The 17,753-nt window shown below is 41.6% G+C and overlaps 1 protein-coding gene across 1 annotated transcript; it reads right to left on the minus strand.

Moving 5' to 3' along the window:
- Positions 1–13,557: 13,557 nt before the first annotated feature.
- LOC141050132 (olfactory receptor 11L1-like) lies at positions 13,558–15,461 on the minus strand. Its single transcript, XM_073546964.1, has 2 exons — positions 15,438–15,461; positions 13,558–14,475 (listed from the first exon to the last, which is right to left on the minus strand). Exons 1-2 carry the CDS (start codon positions 15,459–15,461, stop codon positions 13,558–13,560), a joined length of 942 nt encoding a protein of 313 aa, XP_073403065.1.
- Between the last annotated feature and the right edge of the window lie 2,292 nt (positions 15,462–17,753).

Below are 17,753 nucleotides of genomic sequence, written 5' to 3' on the forward strand. Positions count from 1 at the left end.
CAATTCGGCCACAGACAATTAAGACGGGTCGCACCTTAGTGTGACAGAATCATCAGTTGGCGCTCAAAAAGTGGGGCTCAGGACGATACCAGATGATCACAGCCGCAACAAAATCTCCCCCCAGGACGGACGTCTTTCCAGCGGGACGAGACTGCAGCTCGAGACCTGGTGAGAAAATATATCATCTTACCTACCCTTCTGTATTCACGTCCGGCTGGGAGGAGATAGTTGGCTGTCTTCTCTGAACCCTTAAACTGACCACGTTTAAAAGTCCTGAGCCTACGGACCCGGTCAGGTATATAATTCCTTAATTGTCTGTGTGTATTATCCGGTCTAACCAATTCGGAGGGTGTATCTAGAATCCGCCTAGTATCTGTTAAAAATTATTTCATACTGCACTAGCGCTACTAGAAACAAAACAGAGCAGAGTACAAAGGGGATGTTTCCACTGGGTTATCACCCTGGTTCCGACCTTAGACGGTCGAAGAAGTTATGTATATATTATATATATACACATATAGGTGCTCACGTCCGGCCATACGCCCACAGTATAAACTGGGCCCGGTGACGTGAATGACACGGCATATACATATTTTTAAGGAAAGAGGTGATTACTAATTTTTCCCCCTCTGCTGAAATATCAACCACCTATCTAGAGGTGATTACCACTATTTACTATACCTAAAGTGACAAAAAGCCCAGCCCTAGTTGCCTTGGCAACAAAAGAACAGTGAAAGGGATAAGGAATACATTCATAATAGTTTTTTTTATGTTTTGAAGTATTGATGCATTGTTGAGACATGCCTGTCCGCAGCTCTCATATTGAATATACTGCCATACTGGTTAGACTGCTATTTCAGCTGCATTTCCTGAATGCAAAGTGTTTAACAATCCCGCTACATTATCTGTATTCGGTCCGGAGGATATAAAATATAGAGTGTAATAAGTTGTTTTATAGTATACACACAGTAACCCTTCAAGCATATTTATAATTACGGTAATCTAAAAGTTTAATTGTCTGCCTTATCTGCTTTGCCTCTCTGCTTTGCTGTTTTGGTTGTTTGCATACGTGATTGTTACCTCAGCCAGCCTGAAAAGGAAAAAAAAAAAAATATAGATAGGGAGACGTACTGAGCAAATTCACTGTCACTCTGGTTCCGGTCCTGCTCTCGGCTTGACCGATGATCGCAGAAGTCTGAACTGTGTCTCTCCCAGTGGGCAAGTGGGAGTAGGGGCTTGATTACTCTCAGTGATTTTCCAACCTCTAAGTGGTTGGTGACTTCTTGCGGGTTTCCCACCGGACATCATCTGGCTAAGATGATGGTGTTTTAGCTGCAGCATAGGTTCATAAGTTATATGGGTGGAAGGGTAATTTCAACAACTTTCTAATCCAGTATTGATCTGGTCTTATACAACCCCTGGCAAAAATTATGGAATCACCGGCCTTGGAGGATGATCATTCAGTTGTTTAATTTTGTAGAAAAAAAGCAGATCACAGACATGGCACAAAACTAAAGTAATTTCAAATGGCAACTTTCTGGCTTTAAGAAACACTAAAAGAAATCAAGAACAAAAAATGTGATAGACAGTAATGGTTACTTTTTTAGACCAAGCAGAGGGGAAAAATTATGGAGTCACTTAATTCTGTGGAAAAAAATTATGGAATCAGCCTCTAAATTTTCATTCCTTAAAATAACACCTGGATCAAATTAGATCTGCTTGTTAGTCTGCATCTAAAAAGTAGTGATCACACTTTGGAGAGCTGTTGCACCAAGTGGACTGAATGAATCATGGCTCCAACACGAGAAATCTCAATTGAAACAAAGTAGAGGATTATCAAACTCTTAAAAGAGGGTAAATCATCACACAATGTTGCAAAAGATGTTGATTGTTCACAGTCAGCTGTGGCTAAAATCTAGAGCAAATACAAACAACATGGGAAGGCTGTTAAAGGCAAACATACTGGTAGACCAAGGAAGACGTCAAAGCATCAAGACCGGAAACTTAAAACAATATGTTTCCAAAACAGGAAATGCACAACAAAACAAATGATTAACGAATGGGAGGAAACTGGAATTAACGTCTGTGACTGAACTGTAAGAAACCGCATAAAGGAAATGGGATTTACATACAGAAAAGCTAAACAAAAGCCATCATTAACACCTGAACAGAAAAAAGCAAGGTGACAATTGGCTAAGGAAAAGCAATAGCGGACTGTGGATGACTGGATGAAAGTCATGTTCAGTGATGAATCGCGAATCTGCCTTCGGCAAGGTGACAATGCTGGAGCTTTAGTTTGGTGCCGTTCCAATGATATTTATAAAGATGACTGCCTGAAGAGAACATGTAAATTTCCTCTGTCATTGATGATATGGGGCTGCATGTCAGGTAAAGGCACTGGGGAGATGGCTGTCATTACATCTTCAATAAATGCATAAGTTTATGTTGATATTTTGGACACTTTTCTTATCCCATCAATTGAAAGGATGTTTCGGGATGATGAAATCATTTTTCACGATGATAATGCATCCTGCCATAGAGCAAAAACTGTGAAAATATTCCTTGAACAAAGACACGTAAGGTCAATGTCATGGCCTGCAAATAGTCTAGATCTCAATCCAATTGAAAATCTTTGGTGGAAGTTCAAGAAAATGGTCCATGACAAGGCTCCAACCTGCAAAGCTGATCTGGTGACAGCTATCAGAGAAATTTGGAGCCAGATGGATGAAGACTACTGTCTGACACTCATTAAGTCCAGGCCTCAGAGACTGCGAACTGTTAGAAAAGCCAGAGGTGGTGCAACAAAATACTAGTGATGTGTTGGAGTGTTTTTTTCTTGGTTTGTTTTTCATGATTCCATAATTTTTTCCCACACTACAAGTATTGGTAAGTATGTTACTCTATATGTTATATGTACTGTATGTCTATGTATGTATTGTATGAATGTATTGTATGTAGTATGTATGTAGTATATATGTGGTATGTATGTAGCATGTAGTATGTATGTAGTATGTATGTAGCATGCATGTAGCATGCAGTATGTATGTAGCATGCATGTAGTATATATGTAGTATGTATGTAGCATGTAGTATGTATGTAGCAGGCATGTAGTATATATGTAGTATGTATGTAGCATGCATGTAGTATGTATGTAGCATGCATGTAGTATGTATGTAGTATGTATGTAGTATATATGTAGTATGTATGTAGCATGTAGTATGTATGTAGCATGCATGTAGTATATATGTAGTATGTATGTAGCATGTAGTATGTATGTAGCAGGCATGTAGTATATATGTAGTATGTATGTTGCATGCATGTAGTATGTATGTAGCATGCATGTAGTATGTATGTAGTATGTATGTAGTATATATGTAGTATGTATGTAGCATGTAGTATGTATGTAGCATGCATGTAGTATATATGTAGTATGTATGTAGCATGTAGTATGTATGTAGCATGCATGTAGTATGTATGTAGTATGTATGTAGTATATATGTAGTATGTATGTAGCATGTAGTATGTATGTAGCATGCATGTAGTATATATGTAGTATGTATGTAGCATGTAGTATGTATGTAGCATGCATGTAGTATATATGTAGTATGTATGTAGCATGCATGTAGTATGTATGTAGCATGCATGTAGTATGTATGTAGTAAGTATGTAGTATATATGTAGTATGTATGTAGCATGTAGTATGTATGTAGCATGCATGTAGTATATATGTAGTATGTATGTAGCATTTAGTATGTATGTAGCATGCATGTAGTATGTATGTAGTATGTATGTAGTATATATGTAGTATGTATGTAGCATGTAGTATGTATGTAGCATGCATGTAGTATATATGTAGTATGTATGTAGCATGTAGTATGTATGTAGTATGTTTGTAGTATATATGTAGTATGTATGTAGCATGTAGTATGTATGTAGCATGCATGTAGTATATATGTAGCATGTAGTATGTATGTAGCATGCATGTAGTATGTATGTAGTATGTATGTAGCATGTAGTATGTATGTAGCATGCATGTAGTATGTATGTAGTATTTTTTTTTTTTTTTTTTTTTTTTTTTTTTAACATTTAACACATTAGCCGGATGATGGGACTACTACTGTCCCATCATTGGCTAATGTGTCAATCACTGTCATGGTAGCAGGCATCGCCAGATGGGACTTGTAGTCCCATCAGACGATGCTTGCACAGACCCCCGGACATCGGCACAGCCCCCCGGCAGGCCGGCACAGCCCCCCGGCAGGCCGGTACAGACCCCCACAGGGTGCACAGACCACCGGCAGGCCGGCACAGCCCCCCGGCAGGCCGGTACAGACCCCCACAGGGTGCACAGACCACCGGCAGGCCGGCACAGCCCCCCGGCAGGCCGGTACAGACCCCGGGCAGTCCACACAGCCCCCCGGCAGGCCGGCACAGCCCCCCGGCAGGCCGGCAGAGACCCCCGGAAGGCCCGAAATGACGGCGCATCATGATGCGCACACACCGCGCATCATGATGACGTCAGGCTGTCAATCAACTTTGAACTTCCGATTCCGATGCCGACTTCCGATATTGAAAAAATATCAGAAGTCGGTATCGGAATTCCGATACAGCAAGTATCGGCCGATACCCGATACTTGCGGTATCGGAATGCTCAACACTAGTGGTGGATAATCGGACATGTTGAGGCATGGAATTCCAGAGGATAGGGGATATTTGGGAGAAATCTTGGAGGCGGTTGTGTGAGGAACAAATAAGTGTGGAGGAGGGTAGGAGGTCTTGGGAGGATCGAAGATTACGTGAGGAAAGATGTTGGGAGATTAGTTCAGAGATATAGGGAGGGGAAAGGTTGTGGATGGCTTTGTAGGTCAGTGTTAGTAATTTGAACTAGATTCGTTGGTGAATTGGGAGCCAGTGGAAGGATTTGCAGAGGGGAGAGACAAGGGAGTAGCGAGGAGAGAGGTGGATTAGTCGGGCAGCAGAGTGGAGGACAGACTGGAGTGGTGCAAGAGAGTTAGCAGGGAGGCCACAGTGGAGAGTGTTGCAGTAGTCAAGGTGGGAAATAATGAGGGCATGTACAAGAGTTTTAGTAGATTGACGGGTGAGGAAGTGATGGATTCTAGAAATATTTTTGAGCTGGAGGCGACAGGAGGTGGCAAGAGTTTGGACGTGTAGTTGTAAGGACAGGGCAGAGTTGAGAGTTAATCCAAGGCAGCGGATTTCAGGTGCGGGAGAGAGCATGATGCCGTTTACCATAATAGATAGCTCTGGTAGGGAAGATACATAAGATGGTGGACAGATAATGAGTTCAGTTTTGTCTACATTGAGCTTTAGTAAGTGAGAGGTGAAAAAGGAGGATATGGTTGATAGACACTCTGGGTTTCTGGACTTCAAAGAGGTGACATCTGGGCCAGAGAGGTAGATCTGAGTGTCGTCTGCATACAGGTGATACTGGAAGCCATGGGACTTTATGAGTTGTCCTAGGTCAAAAGTATAGATGGAAAAATGTAAGGGCCCCAGGACAGAGCCTTGGGGGACTCCAAAGGAGAGAGGGCGGGATGAGGAGGTAGTGTGGGAGTGGGAAACGCTGAATGTGCGGTCAGAAAGGTATGAAGCAATCCAGGACAGGGCAAGGTCTTTGATGCCAAGAAAAGAAAGAATCTGTAGCAGTAGGCAGTGGTCGACTGTGTTGAAGGCAGAGGACAGGTCGAGATGGAGGAGGATAGAGAACTGTCTGTTAGTTTTGGATATGAGTAAGTCATTAGTAATTTTGGTCAGGGCAGTTTCAGTGGAGTGATGGGGGCGGAAACCAGATTGGAGGATGTCAATGAGGGAGTTAGATGAGAGGTGAGAGGAAAGTTGAGCATGGACATGCTGTTCTAGGAGTTTGGAAGCAAACAGAAGCAGTGATATGGGGCGATAGCTGGGCATAGCAGTTGGGTTAAGGCTTGATTTTTTGAGGATGGGTGTTATGGTGGCATGTTTGAAGGCAGAGTGGAAGGTACCAGAAGATAGGGATAGGATGAAGAGATGGGTTAGGGCTGGAATGATCATGGTAGTGAGGTTGGGGAGCAGGTGGGAAGCTATGGGGTCAAGTGCACAGGTGGTGAGGTGTGATTTGGAAAGGAGATGAGTAAGCTCTCCTTCAGTGATGTTGGAGAGGGAGGTTATTAGGGAAGAGCAGAGGTCTGGTATGTGGAGTGGTTGGGGTGGTGGAACAGTAAAGGTTTGCCTTGTTTGGTCAATCTTGTTTTTAAAGTAGGTGGCAAAGTCCTCAGCAGAGATGAGGGGAGTTGGCGGTGGCAGTGGCGGATGGAGGAGAAAGTTAAATGTGCTGAACAGTTGTTTTGGGTTGTGGGATAATGAAGATACAAGGTTTGTGAAATAGGCCTGTTTAGCAGAGGTGAGGACTGATTTGAAGGCAAGTGTAGCTTGTTTGAAAGCAGTGAAGTCATCTGGCAGGCGTGTTTTCTTCCAACCCCGTTCCATGACCCTGGATGCTTGTCGAAGTTTTTGGTGAGGTTGTTGTGCCAGGGCTTCCTATTGATTTGTCACTCTTTGTAGAAAGCGGAAGCACTGTCCGTGTTGTGGAGTAAAGATATGGCAGACAGAGGTAGAAGTGAGTCTGAAAGTCTGTGAATGTCTAGGTGTGCGAGGTTTCTGTGAGGATGTGATAGTGGCTGGACATGGGGGGCAGGTGAGAAGGACAAGGATGAGAAGGATGAGAAGGTGAGTAGGTGGTGGTCAGATAGGGGGAAGAGAGAGGTTGTGAGATTGGGTAGGGAACAGATGCGAGTGAAGATGAGGTCTGACCGATTTCTGGACTATTTCTGGTGAGTTTCTGATGTAACACTTTAAAAGATGTCACACTTGAAATGATGTTACATCTGACCAAGGTCTTATCTGACATGCTCTGTTCAACTTATAGCATTCAAATGTCCATGAAATGAAGCTAGGTGAGTGAGAGAGGGAGGAGGAGAATGGGGCTGGAGGACGATTCACAGCAGGGAGCAATTAACAGATTGCAGTTAATGGGACATTTGGCTAGCATCAAAGCTGGAGACAGAGGCATAATAAGATGGAAGGATAATGCTACGTGTGAGGATCATGGGCATATCAATATGCATACAGTAACTTTGACGTATGATACATGAATTTAAAGTCAGGGGAAAAAACAGAGTACAGATGTACCAGTTAAAAAACAGAGGGCGAGGAATGCACGGGGGTTCAGAGGTGCAGTGGGTATTCTGGATTAAGCGGGTTCAGACGTACCTGTGGATGAAAGCAGATGGATCAGGACATGGCAGCATGAAGGAGAATATACCATGGTTTATCAATCTGGTATATTTCTGAAGTTACACTTTAAAAGATGTCACACTTCAAATGATGCCGCATCTGACCAAGGTGATATCTGACCTGCTCTGTTCAACTTATACCATTCAAATGTGATGACTTGGTTTTACCTGGATGAGTTCGAGTTTTTATTGTTATCATTTTTTGGGACATAACAATATTTGAAATAATTATTATTTGGAATTGCTGATTTTTTTTAATGCCATTTACTGTGTAGTAAACGTATTAAGGCATCTTTATTCTTTGGGTCAGTATGATTACAGCGATTCCACTTTTATATTGTTCTTATTTATGTTTTGCTTTTACACAATAAAAGCAATTTTATAGCATAAATATATTTTTGAGGCGAAAAAGGGCTGTTTTTTGTGGGGCACGATGATGTTTTCAGTGATACCATTCCTAATGACATACAACTTTTTTATTGCATTTTGTTCTATGGCTTGTTTAGTTTTATGATGAAAAAACAGTTTTTGCTACTTTATGTTCTCAGAAGGGGTTAATTAATGTGACAGTTTTATAATTCAGGATGTGAATTATAAATACCAAATAGGTGTACATTTTACAATTGCTTTTGTTTTTACATAAATATGCTTATTTATTGTGTAATCTTTTTAGACAACTTTTTTGCTGTTTATTTTGTCTTTTTAGATTTTTTTTAAAAAAGTATTTTTTACTAAGCCCCTCTCTATGACTTTTATTAGTCTGATGCATTGCAATACAAAAGCACTGCAAAGCATCAAACTTGTCAGTGTAGGACTGGCAGAATAATAATAATCTTTATTTCTATGTAGCGCTAACATATTCCACAGCGCTTTACAGTTTGCATGCATTATCATCACTGTCTCCGATGGGGCTCACAATCTAAGTTCCCTATCAGTATGTCTTTGGAATGTTGGTGGAAACCGGAGAACCTAGAGAAAACCCACGGAAACACGAGGAGAAAATACAAACTCCTTGCAGATGTTATCCTTGGTGGGATTTGAACTCAGGACTCCAGTGCTAACCACTGAGCCACCGTGCTGCCTGTTATATCCTGCTCCTGGCATGGTCTAACAGGCCACCAATGCTGGCAGACCCAGAGATCATTATTTGACCTTCGTTAGCAATGACTACCATTAGCTGTCTCCAATCATATCACAGGGTTGCAATCGGAAGGGAGAAGGAGTCATCTCTCTCTAATTGCCTTCTAGGTGCAGAGATTGCTATTGATCATGGCAATTAGAGGGTTAAGTATCCAGGAGCGGTGTGTGCACCGGACCTGTCTGTGACAGTCGGAGCTGAAGTGTCCTTTAAGCAGAGCTCCTGGTGGAAATTGTGTGGGCATAACCAACGTGCCCACATGATCGCCATATTATAGCTGTAAGTTAATTTGCAGAAATCCCTTCTCGATGAAGATATAAAGTTACATTATATCATCTATAAGAAAAAGCTGCATTTATTTACCAAAAAGTGTGCGCCTCTTTATTTGAACGCATTTCTCTACAGATCCCGTCTTAACAATCTGAAATATAAAATGATCACTATTTTTCGGAGAAATCGAGATGAGAAAGCTCCTGTCTCTATTATGTTAGAATACTATACAAACATCACCCCATGACTCCCACACTATGTCTATTATTTAAAAATCATTAAAAAAATATAAAAGCTATTATGAAAGTCAACTGTAATCTTCACTTATCCAAATCTTTCTCTCCTTGCAAATTTCCTTGTGAAAAAGCTTAGATCTCTGGTTAAAAAGACAAATTCCAATTTATCCCAAAATGTATATATTGCCTGTTGATGTCCAACCCTAAACCCCAATATATCATTCCAATGATTTAATGACAATAACCAATAAGTTCAGAAGTGTAAACATGGAGATCCCTAAGAAAAGCCTTTTACGCTGACCTGGAATAGTGCTAGAAGGGTGACAAATGGGCACCTAGGGCAATACCCAACCATAGAAGCCATACCCGGTAGGGTTTTGTGACAGGCACATCTCCTATATTAGTATGGAAATACCGGCAGCTGCGGTTGCTCCAAGTGTTGAGTATTCAGCAGAAAATTGGTGTGAAGAAATCCATATCACGGCCAGGAGCTGTGCTGCTGGATGGACACTGTATGAAGCTTCAAACTTAGTGCTCGTTAAAAAAAATAATGCGGATTATTTATCAACGTGTTTCAGAACCAAACTGGTGAAATAAAAATGGAAGAGGAAGAGGATTAAAAATGTTCAAAAAACGCAACTGGGGGCTGAGAAATGTAAACTGGGTGCGCCCACAAAAAACAATGGGAACAGAGAAAACATAGTTGTAGAAAAGGTGTTTTAGGATAAAAGTACAAGTTATAGATGTACACCTTATTTCAACTTTCCGTCAATGAACCTGAGAAAGGGATTGTTGGTTTTTGCCTGTTGACCTGAGAGTTTTTTTGGTATTGTTTTGGAGAACATATAACATTTTGACCACTTTATATTGCATTTTCTTGGAGAAAGTTATTCCTGTTTTAGTGTTTATTATATTGGACACATAAATCTATACTTTATTAGATTGGGTAATCATGCAGACATGACTATTAAGTTTGTTTCTTTCATGGATTGTGTACGGCTGTATTGATGTCCTACCATTCAAAGCTGCACAAGGGAGCTTCTGAGAGCAACAGTCAGGAGTGGATATGGAGCATTGCAGCACATCTTTTGCATGTTCCTCCTATTGGAGGTATGTATCTCTGGATGGGGACTTGACAAGGGGTTTTTGCCATTTGAGATGAGAATTTGTGGTGTAATGGAAGGTTGTACTGACCTGGACAAATCGGAAGCTGGAACCAATCTAGTTTAAACACTTCACGCCGCAGCCCATTTTTGTCTTTGCGTTTCTGTTTTTCACTATCCTTCCCAAAGCAATATCTTTTATATTTTCCAGTCAATATGGCCACTTCAGGGCTTGTGTTTTACACGACAAGTTGTACTTTTGAAAGACACCATTGGTTTTACCATATCATGTACTCTGAAACAGGGAAACAAATTCCAAATGCAGCAAAAATGCAAAAAAAAAGTGCAGTTCCACAATGTTTTTTTTAATTGCTTTTACTATATTCACAAAATGCTAAAACTTACCTGCCATTAGGATTCTGCAGGTCATTACAAGTTGATAGATACCAAACATGTCTAGGTTCTTTTTTATTTAAGTGGTGAAAGAAAATAAAATATTGCGCCATATTCCGAGACATATAGCGTCTCCATTTTTCGTGATGTTGGGTTGGGTGAGGGCTCATTTTTTGCACGCCGAGCTGATGTTTTTACTGATACCATTTTGCTACAGATGCAATCTTTTCATTGCCCGCTATTGTTTTTTAATTCAATGTTGCGGCAACCAAAAAAAATGTAATTCTGGCATTTTGACTTTTTGTCGCTACGCTGTTTAGTGATCAGGTTAATCCTTTTTTGTTGATAAACTAGCTGAAGAGCCCGGCGCTGTCCAGGCATAGTAACTAACTGTGGTTAGTTATAGCAAATTATAATTATCCTCCATCCCATAGTCCCGTGCCCATATACCCATCATACATATCCTCCATCCCATAGGCCCATGCCCATATACTCATCATACATATCCTCCATCCCATAGTTGAGTGCCCATATACCCATCACACATCCTCCATCCCATAGTCCCATGCCCATATACCCATCACACATCCTCCATCCCATAGTCCCATGCCCATATACCCATCATACATATCCTCCATCCCATAGTCCCATGCCCATATACCCATCATACATATCCTCCATCCCATAGTCCCATGCCCATATACCCATCATACATATCCTCCATCCCATAGTCCCATGCCCATATACCCATCACACATCCTCCATCCCATAGTCCCATGCCCATATACCCATCACACATCCTCCATCCCATAGTCCTGTGCCCATATACCCGTCATACATATCCTCCATCCCATAGTCCAGTGCCAATATACCCATCACACATCCTCCATCCCATAGTCAACCATTATGACATCATATTGAGCTGTGGGGCTTGCAACCTATGATGACATCAGCGTCGCCATGGCAACCATTATGACATCATAATGAGGGGCGGGGCTTGATACACACACATTTTTTCCCCATTATGTAGATAGGGGCAAAATTGTTTGGTGAATTGGAAAGCACGGGGTTAAAATTTCACCTCACAACATAGCCTAGGACACTCTCGGGGTCCAGACGTGTGACTGTGCCAAATTTTGTGACTGTAGCTGCGACGGTGCGGATGCCAATCCCGAACATACAGACATACATATATACACACACTTGAGCTTTATATATTAGATTGAGCGATTTAATGAGTGGTACCATGTGACCGCTGAACATAGGAAGAAGCTGCCTGGCTGGGATAACAGAGAGATGCAGGGAATATTTGCAGTGACCATGCCAGTATGACAGGGGGAGGACGGAGGAGCCATGCATACAACAGTGGGAGGATAGAGCAGCCACTTATACAGCAGGGGGAGTATGGAGAAGCCATGCATAAAGCAGGGGAGAACGGAGGAGCCATGCATACAGCAGGGGGAGTATGGAGTAGCCATGCATACAGCAGGGGAAGCCACACATAGCAGGCTTGTTATGAGGGGACAATGCATACCCACCTTATATTCGAGTCAATAAGCTTACCCAGTTTTCCATGGCAAAATGATGTGCCTCGGCTTATGCTCAGGTCGGCTTATACTCGAGTATATACGGTATGTTTATGTTTGATTTTTTTATTGTTTCATTTTGAATGGAGCAAAAGGGGGGTGATTTGAACTTTTACATTTTTTAATTCTTTAAATATTTTTAAAAACATTTTTTTTACTTTTGACATGCCTCAATAGTCTCCATTGGAGATTAGAAGCTGACATAACCTGATTGCCTCTGCTACATAAAGGGCGATGATCAGATCGCCTGTATGTAGCAGAATTGCTGCCTTGCTATGTGTGCCGACCACCTCGTGGCACTCATAGCAATCCGGCATTGACAACCAAAGAGGTCTTCAGGAGACCTCTAGTTGTCATGCCAACCCATTGGTGATCTGTGATCATGTGAAGGAGGTCACGATGTGTGGATTTCTGGTGTGATTGCCGAAAGTGCATGTTAAATGCCACTGTCAGAGTTTGACAGCGGCATTTAATGGGTTAATAGCCGAGGGTGGATCAAGATTCCACCCGGAGCTCTTCTGGGCACATGTCAGCTGTTCAAAACAGCTGACATGCTGGTAAAGATGTGAGCTCTACGCCAAAGCCCATATCAAAGGGGGAGACATGACATGCACAATTGTTATGAACAGGTCACCGAGGAGGATAGCAGGAATAGGCTAGGCCATCAGGAAACCAGAAAGGTTGGTCACTTAGCGAATTGCAGACCCCTTATCCTAACAACACAGCTAACAGTAGCCGTGGAGAGTACCTACGATGCCCTAGCTGCCTCGACACAGCCGGAGAACTAATTAAGCCTAAAGCAAGAAAGGTGAAATCTAAACTGCCCAGGAGTAGAACCCCATAGAAATAGATAGCCCCCAAACATATATTGTCGGTGAGACCAGATGAGGGACAAACAAAGGCAGAAAAATAGACTGAGCAATTGATGGGGCCCAAACTGTCTAGATAGGATAGGAAAGGAAAGACACTGTTTGCAATCACGCAAAAACCCTAAAAAATCCAACACATCTGATGTACAAAAAACACAGAGGTCTCACAACCTCTCCCCCACTATACCAGCATTCTGGTGTGAACTGGAAGCTAAGCAAAAAGAGAATAATATAACAGGGGACTAAACAAACTGACACAAGCTGTGACATATGGAGCGGGGTCCAACACAGCCCCAGCAGGGAGCACGCTGAACTCGCACAGCAAAGCAGAAAGAGGCAAAATCAGATCAGATGCAAAGGATTAGCAAAAGAACAACTTAACTGAAAAATGCAGGATCAGGCAGGAGACAGCAGACCTCAAGATGCACAAGAAAAAACTAATCACCAGCAACAACTGGGGGAAGCCTGCTTACTTATATCCCCCCAATCAGTAACCCCTGATTTCCAATCATCATCGTCAGGTGGCAGACTTCTATCAACCCCGGCCAGCTCCATTACCCGCAATAACCACCAGAAGGAGCCCTGACTCCAATCCAATCAAGAGAATTGACAACACACAGTACAAGTATGGTGCATGTCATGAAAGGGTTATATATCTTTAGTTGGTAATTTACCAGGTTGCATGCTTAAGAATGGCTTTCCTAATGTCTTGGTTTCTGAGACTGTACACAATGGGATTGATAAAAGGAGTAAACACGGTATATAGCAGTGATAGAATCTTACTCATCGTGAGCGTTCGGCCTTTTGTTGGGAAAACATAAACGCCAAATATGGTCCAGTAAAATATGGAGACCACAATGAGGTGGGAGCTACAGGTGGAGAAGGCTTTCTGTCTGCTAACACTAGATTTACTCTTTAAGACTGCTGTCATAATAAAACTATAAGACAATACGATGATAATAGTTGGAATCATTAAGATCGGAATGCCAATAACATAAATCTCCAAGTGAACAATGAAGGTGTCAGAGCAGGAAAGTTCTAGTAAGGGAAGAGAGTCACAGAATAAATGGTCAATGATATTTGGACCACAAAAGTTTATTTTTGACATTTTTATAATGAAAATAAAACCAATAGAAAATCCAGACGTCCAACAAGTAATTGATAATGTGACACAATGTGCTATAGTCATGATGGTGGAGTAACGGAGAGGATTACAGATGGCCACATATCGGTCATAAGACATCACAGCGAGAAGGAAACATTCAAGCACTTCTGGGGCACATAAAAAATACAACTGGGTGATGCAGTGAATAAAAGATATGGATCCTCCATTATTGAGTAGAATTTGGAGCAAAATAGGGACAATATTTGTAATCACCAGAATGTCACTGATGGACAGTTGTGAGATGAAGAAGTACATTGGAGAGTGGAGTTTTTTTGTGGTGGACACCAGGATGATGATCAGGAGATTCCCACATATTGTCCCACAAAAAATCACAAGGAGAAGACAGAACAATGAAATTTGTAAATTTTGTCTGTTTTGAAATCCTAAAAGTATAAACTCCGCGACTACGGTCCCATTGATCTCCTATATACAAAGTAAATTTTTGTTATACTGTAGTAAACTGTAACTAGCAACATATAATAGCATGATGGTTACAAGATTCCTGCCCTAGATAGTTAAAAAAGGTGATATAATCCCTTGTTATCGGTAAAACAAAGCAATGGGACAAGCTCCATAGTCTGTCTGTTCAGTCCATCATTGGAGATTTAAAGAGCAGAGCTCAGCAAAGCACCGCAGGACCTTCATGGTATCAATTAGGGGAGAGAGTTTCTAATAACCAGACATCCGTTAATCAAAACTGACTCTGTGACAGCTTTTTATATATTGCATAGAAGTATTGACAAATATCTAAAATACAGTGATAAGGTTGGAAAAATTTGCTCCACTCATGTGCCCTTTCTCCAGTGCTTTTTTCCACCAGCTAGGTCTCGACAACTGCTCTGATGTTATGACCCAGTGACATCATAACATGCACCAGTCCAGAATATTGCAGAGGCCAGACGTGCTGGAGAAGAGGGAAGGGGATATGAGCAATGGAGCAGGAACTAGAAGTACAGAACAAGTAGGGAGCTATGATGGCAGTGATGTGTGGTGGCAGAGACAGGTGAGGGGCAAGATGGGCATAATGGGCTTTTTGGGGCGAGAGGGAGCTCACCCTTTTCATCCATCATTTGGTCCCACTTTGGGGTTGGAAAACTTCAAGGCTTCCTAAAGATGTTGGAGCCCATTTTAATTGCATTGAATTCATTTGATGCAAATTGAATTTCTTGGCTGAATTTCTGAGAATTTGCCGAATTTGAATTTTGGCAGATTTACTATCTAGATCAATTTATCCTCCATGCTCAATAATGAAATCCATCCTTTGGAAGGTCAAATTCCAAATTAGACAATAGTAATACTTTTCCCTGTGTTTAAGGTGATAATTTGGAGGTATCATAAGCCGACTCCATTAGGTTTTATTACAGATATTTACTGCCAATACTTACATCAACTGTTTCTTTATTATTCATGATATAAATTTTCAAATTCATGGATTATTATTGACAAGACTCAGTTCTTTTGTAATAAGAAGAATTTCCCCAGGGTCAAAAGACAAAATCATAGTGCATAGTCACCAAGAACACGAATATGAGCCTTAATGGCTGTAAGTCTGGATATTTATTTATGAAATAGAAGGCTCGGCACCGGGTGACACAAATCATGGGAGACCTTCCCGTTGTCCCACAAGTCACCTTCATTTCAGACAATTGTCATAAAAATAAATCATTAATAACTGTTTTTAGTTTATTCAAATCTAAAGATTGTGATTAAATTGTGTCAGTGTTTAGTGGAGTTCAAGGAATATTATTAATATAAGTGGATATTTTAGATAAACATAGAAAAAACATCTTTCCAATGTGGTAACCCTTTAAATTTGTTCTATTTGTCATACATTGTGCCTTTTGTCTTTTATTTCTTCTAGCTCATAGCCATTGGGACCAGCTACTGCAGCTGTCTATGAACAGTAACTGAAGATTCAAAGTTCTTACAAGCTGGCTTCAAGACGGGCTGCAATCCCTAAAGGGTGTGGTAAATGTATGACCTCGACCACCTCTACCATGTCCCACTGTGCTTCAGATGCTGCAAAGGCATGGCCGCCTCATCTAGGCAAATGTCAAAATGTTATTTGCCTTCCTCAGTGAATTGATTTTTTTAGCTTTATTCGATACTAGCTGAAGAGCCGGGCGCTGCCCGGGCATAGGAACTAACTGTGGTTAGTTATAACAAATTTTAATGATTATATCTATATATATATATAAAGCTGAGTGCTTAGCCTCGCCCACTCCGCATAGCCACATTCACTCTAATATTCCACATCATCCTGTCAGCCAAAATCACGAGACTACTACCACTAATATCCTACATCATCGCGTCAGAGCCACCGGACTACAACCCCTAATATCCCACATCATCCCGTCAGAGCCACCGGACTACTACCCCTAATATCCCACATCATCCCGTCAGAGCCACCGGACTACTACCACTAATATCCCACATCATCATGTCAGCCAGAGCCACCGGACTACTACCCCTAATATCCCACATCATCCCGTCAGCCAGAGCCACCGGACTACTACCCCTAATATCCCACATCATCCCGTCAGAGCCACCAGACTCCTATCTCTAATATCTGGCAGTGTACGGAGCAGTGTGGGAGCTCCTCAGGGTACAGTGCTGTCACCCTTCCTCTTCACATTGTATACAGCTGACTTTCAGTATAAATCTGATTTCTGTCACCTCCTAAAATTCTCAGATGACTCAGTGATTGTAGGGGGAATTGTGGGGGACCAGGGGGAGGAGGAATTTAGAAGGGTGGTTTCTGACTTTGTAGATTGGTGCCAGACTAACTGTCTAGAACTAAATGTAAAGAAAACCAGAGATGTGGTGCTGACTTATAGAAGGAAAAAGGATGATTACTCGCCGATCACTATTGCTGGCCAGGAGTTGGAGATGGTTAAGAGCTACAAATATTTGGGGGGTTCACCTTGACAGTAAACTTGATTGGAGGTGTCATACAGAGAAGGTTCACAAGAAGAGAATGAGCAGACTGTACTTTCTGCGGAAGTTCAGGACGTTCAATGTGTGCAGTAAAATGCTGGAAATGTTCTACCAGTTCGTTGTAGCAAGCGCCATCTTTTTTGCTATCATTTGCTGGGGCAGTATGTGCGAGTAACTGACGCTAATAAGCTCAACAAACTTATCAAGAAGGCAAGCACGGCTGTTGGCCTACATCTTGACTCTTTTGAGGAGGTAGTGGAAGATAGGATTCAAAAGAAGTTCAGGGCTATAATGATCAATAATACACACCCACTGTACGGGCTGTTCTGGAATCAGAAGAGCACATTCAGCAGCCGTCTAATCCTACTAAGGTGCAAGAAGGAGAAATTCAGGAAATTGTTTGTGCCTACTGCTGTGGGGAGGTATAACAATTCACTAAGGGTGAAAGATGGCTACAACCTAAGGTCGGCACACTAAGGAAAATGATCAGAGATTTGTCTACCTATGTTTGTTACGTATTGTGCTTAGTCATGTGCAGGATCTGTGTCTAGTAATTACCCTATGTAATGCTGTTTGTAATGTAATGTAGTAATGCTGTTCGTAATGTTTTGTTTGTAATGCTGCTATAATGCTGCTGTGATACCATAATTTCCCTTGGGATCAATAAAGTGTATCGTAACCAATATCCCACATCGTCCCATCAGCCATCGCCACCGGACTACTACCAATAATATCTTACATCATCCAGTCAGCCTGGGGTCAGA

The sequence above is a fragment of the Dendrobates tinctorius genome, unplaced genomic scaffold, assembly GCF_039654945.1.
Source record: "Dendrobates tinctorius isolate UK_male_01 unplaced genomic scaffold, ASM3965494v1 ptg000151l, whole genome shotgun sequence".
Lineage (NCBI taxonomy): Eukaryota > Metazoa > Chordata > Amphibia > Anura > Dendrobatidae > Dendrobates > Dendrobates tinctorius.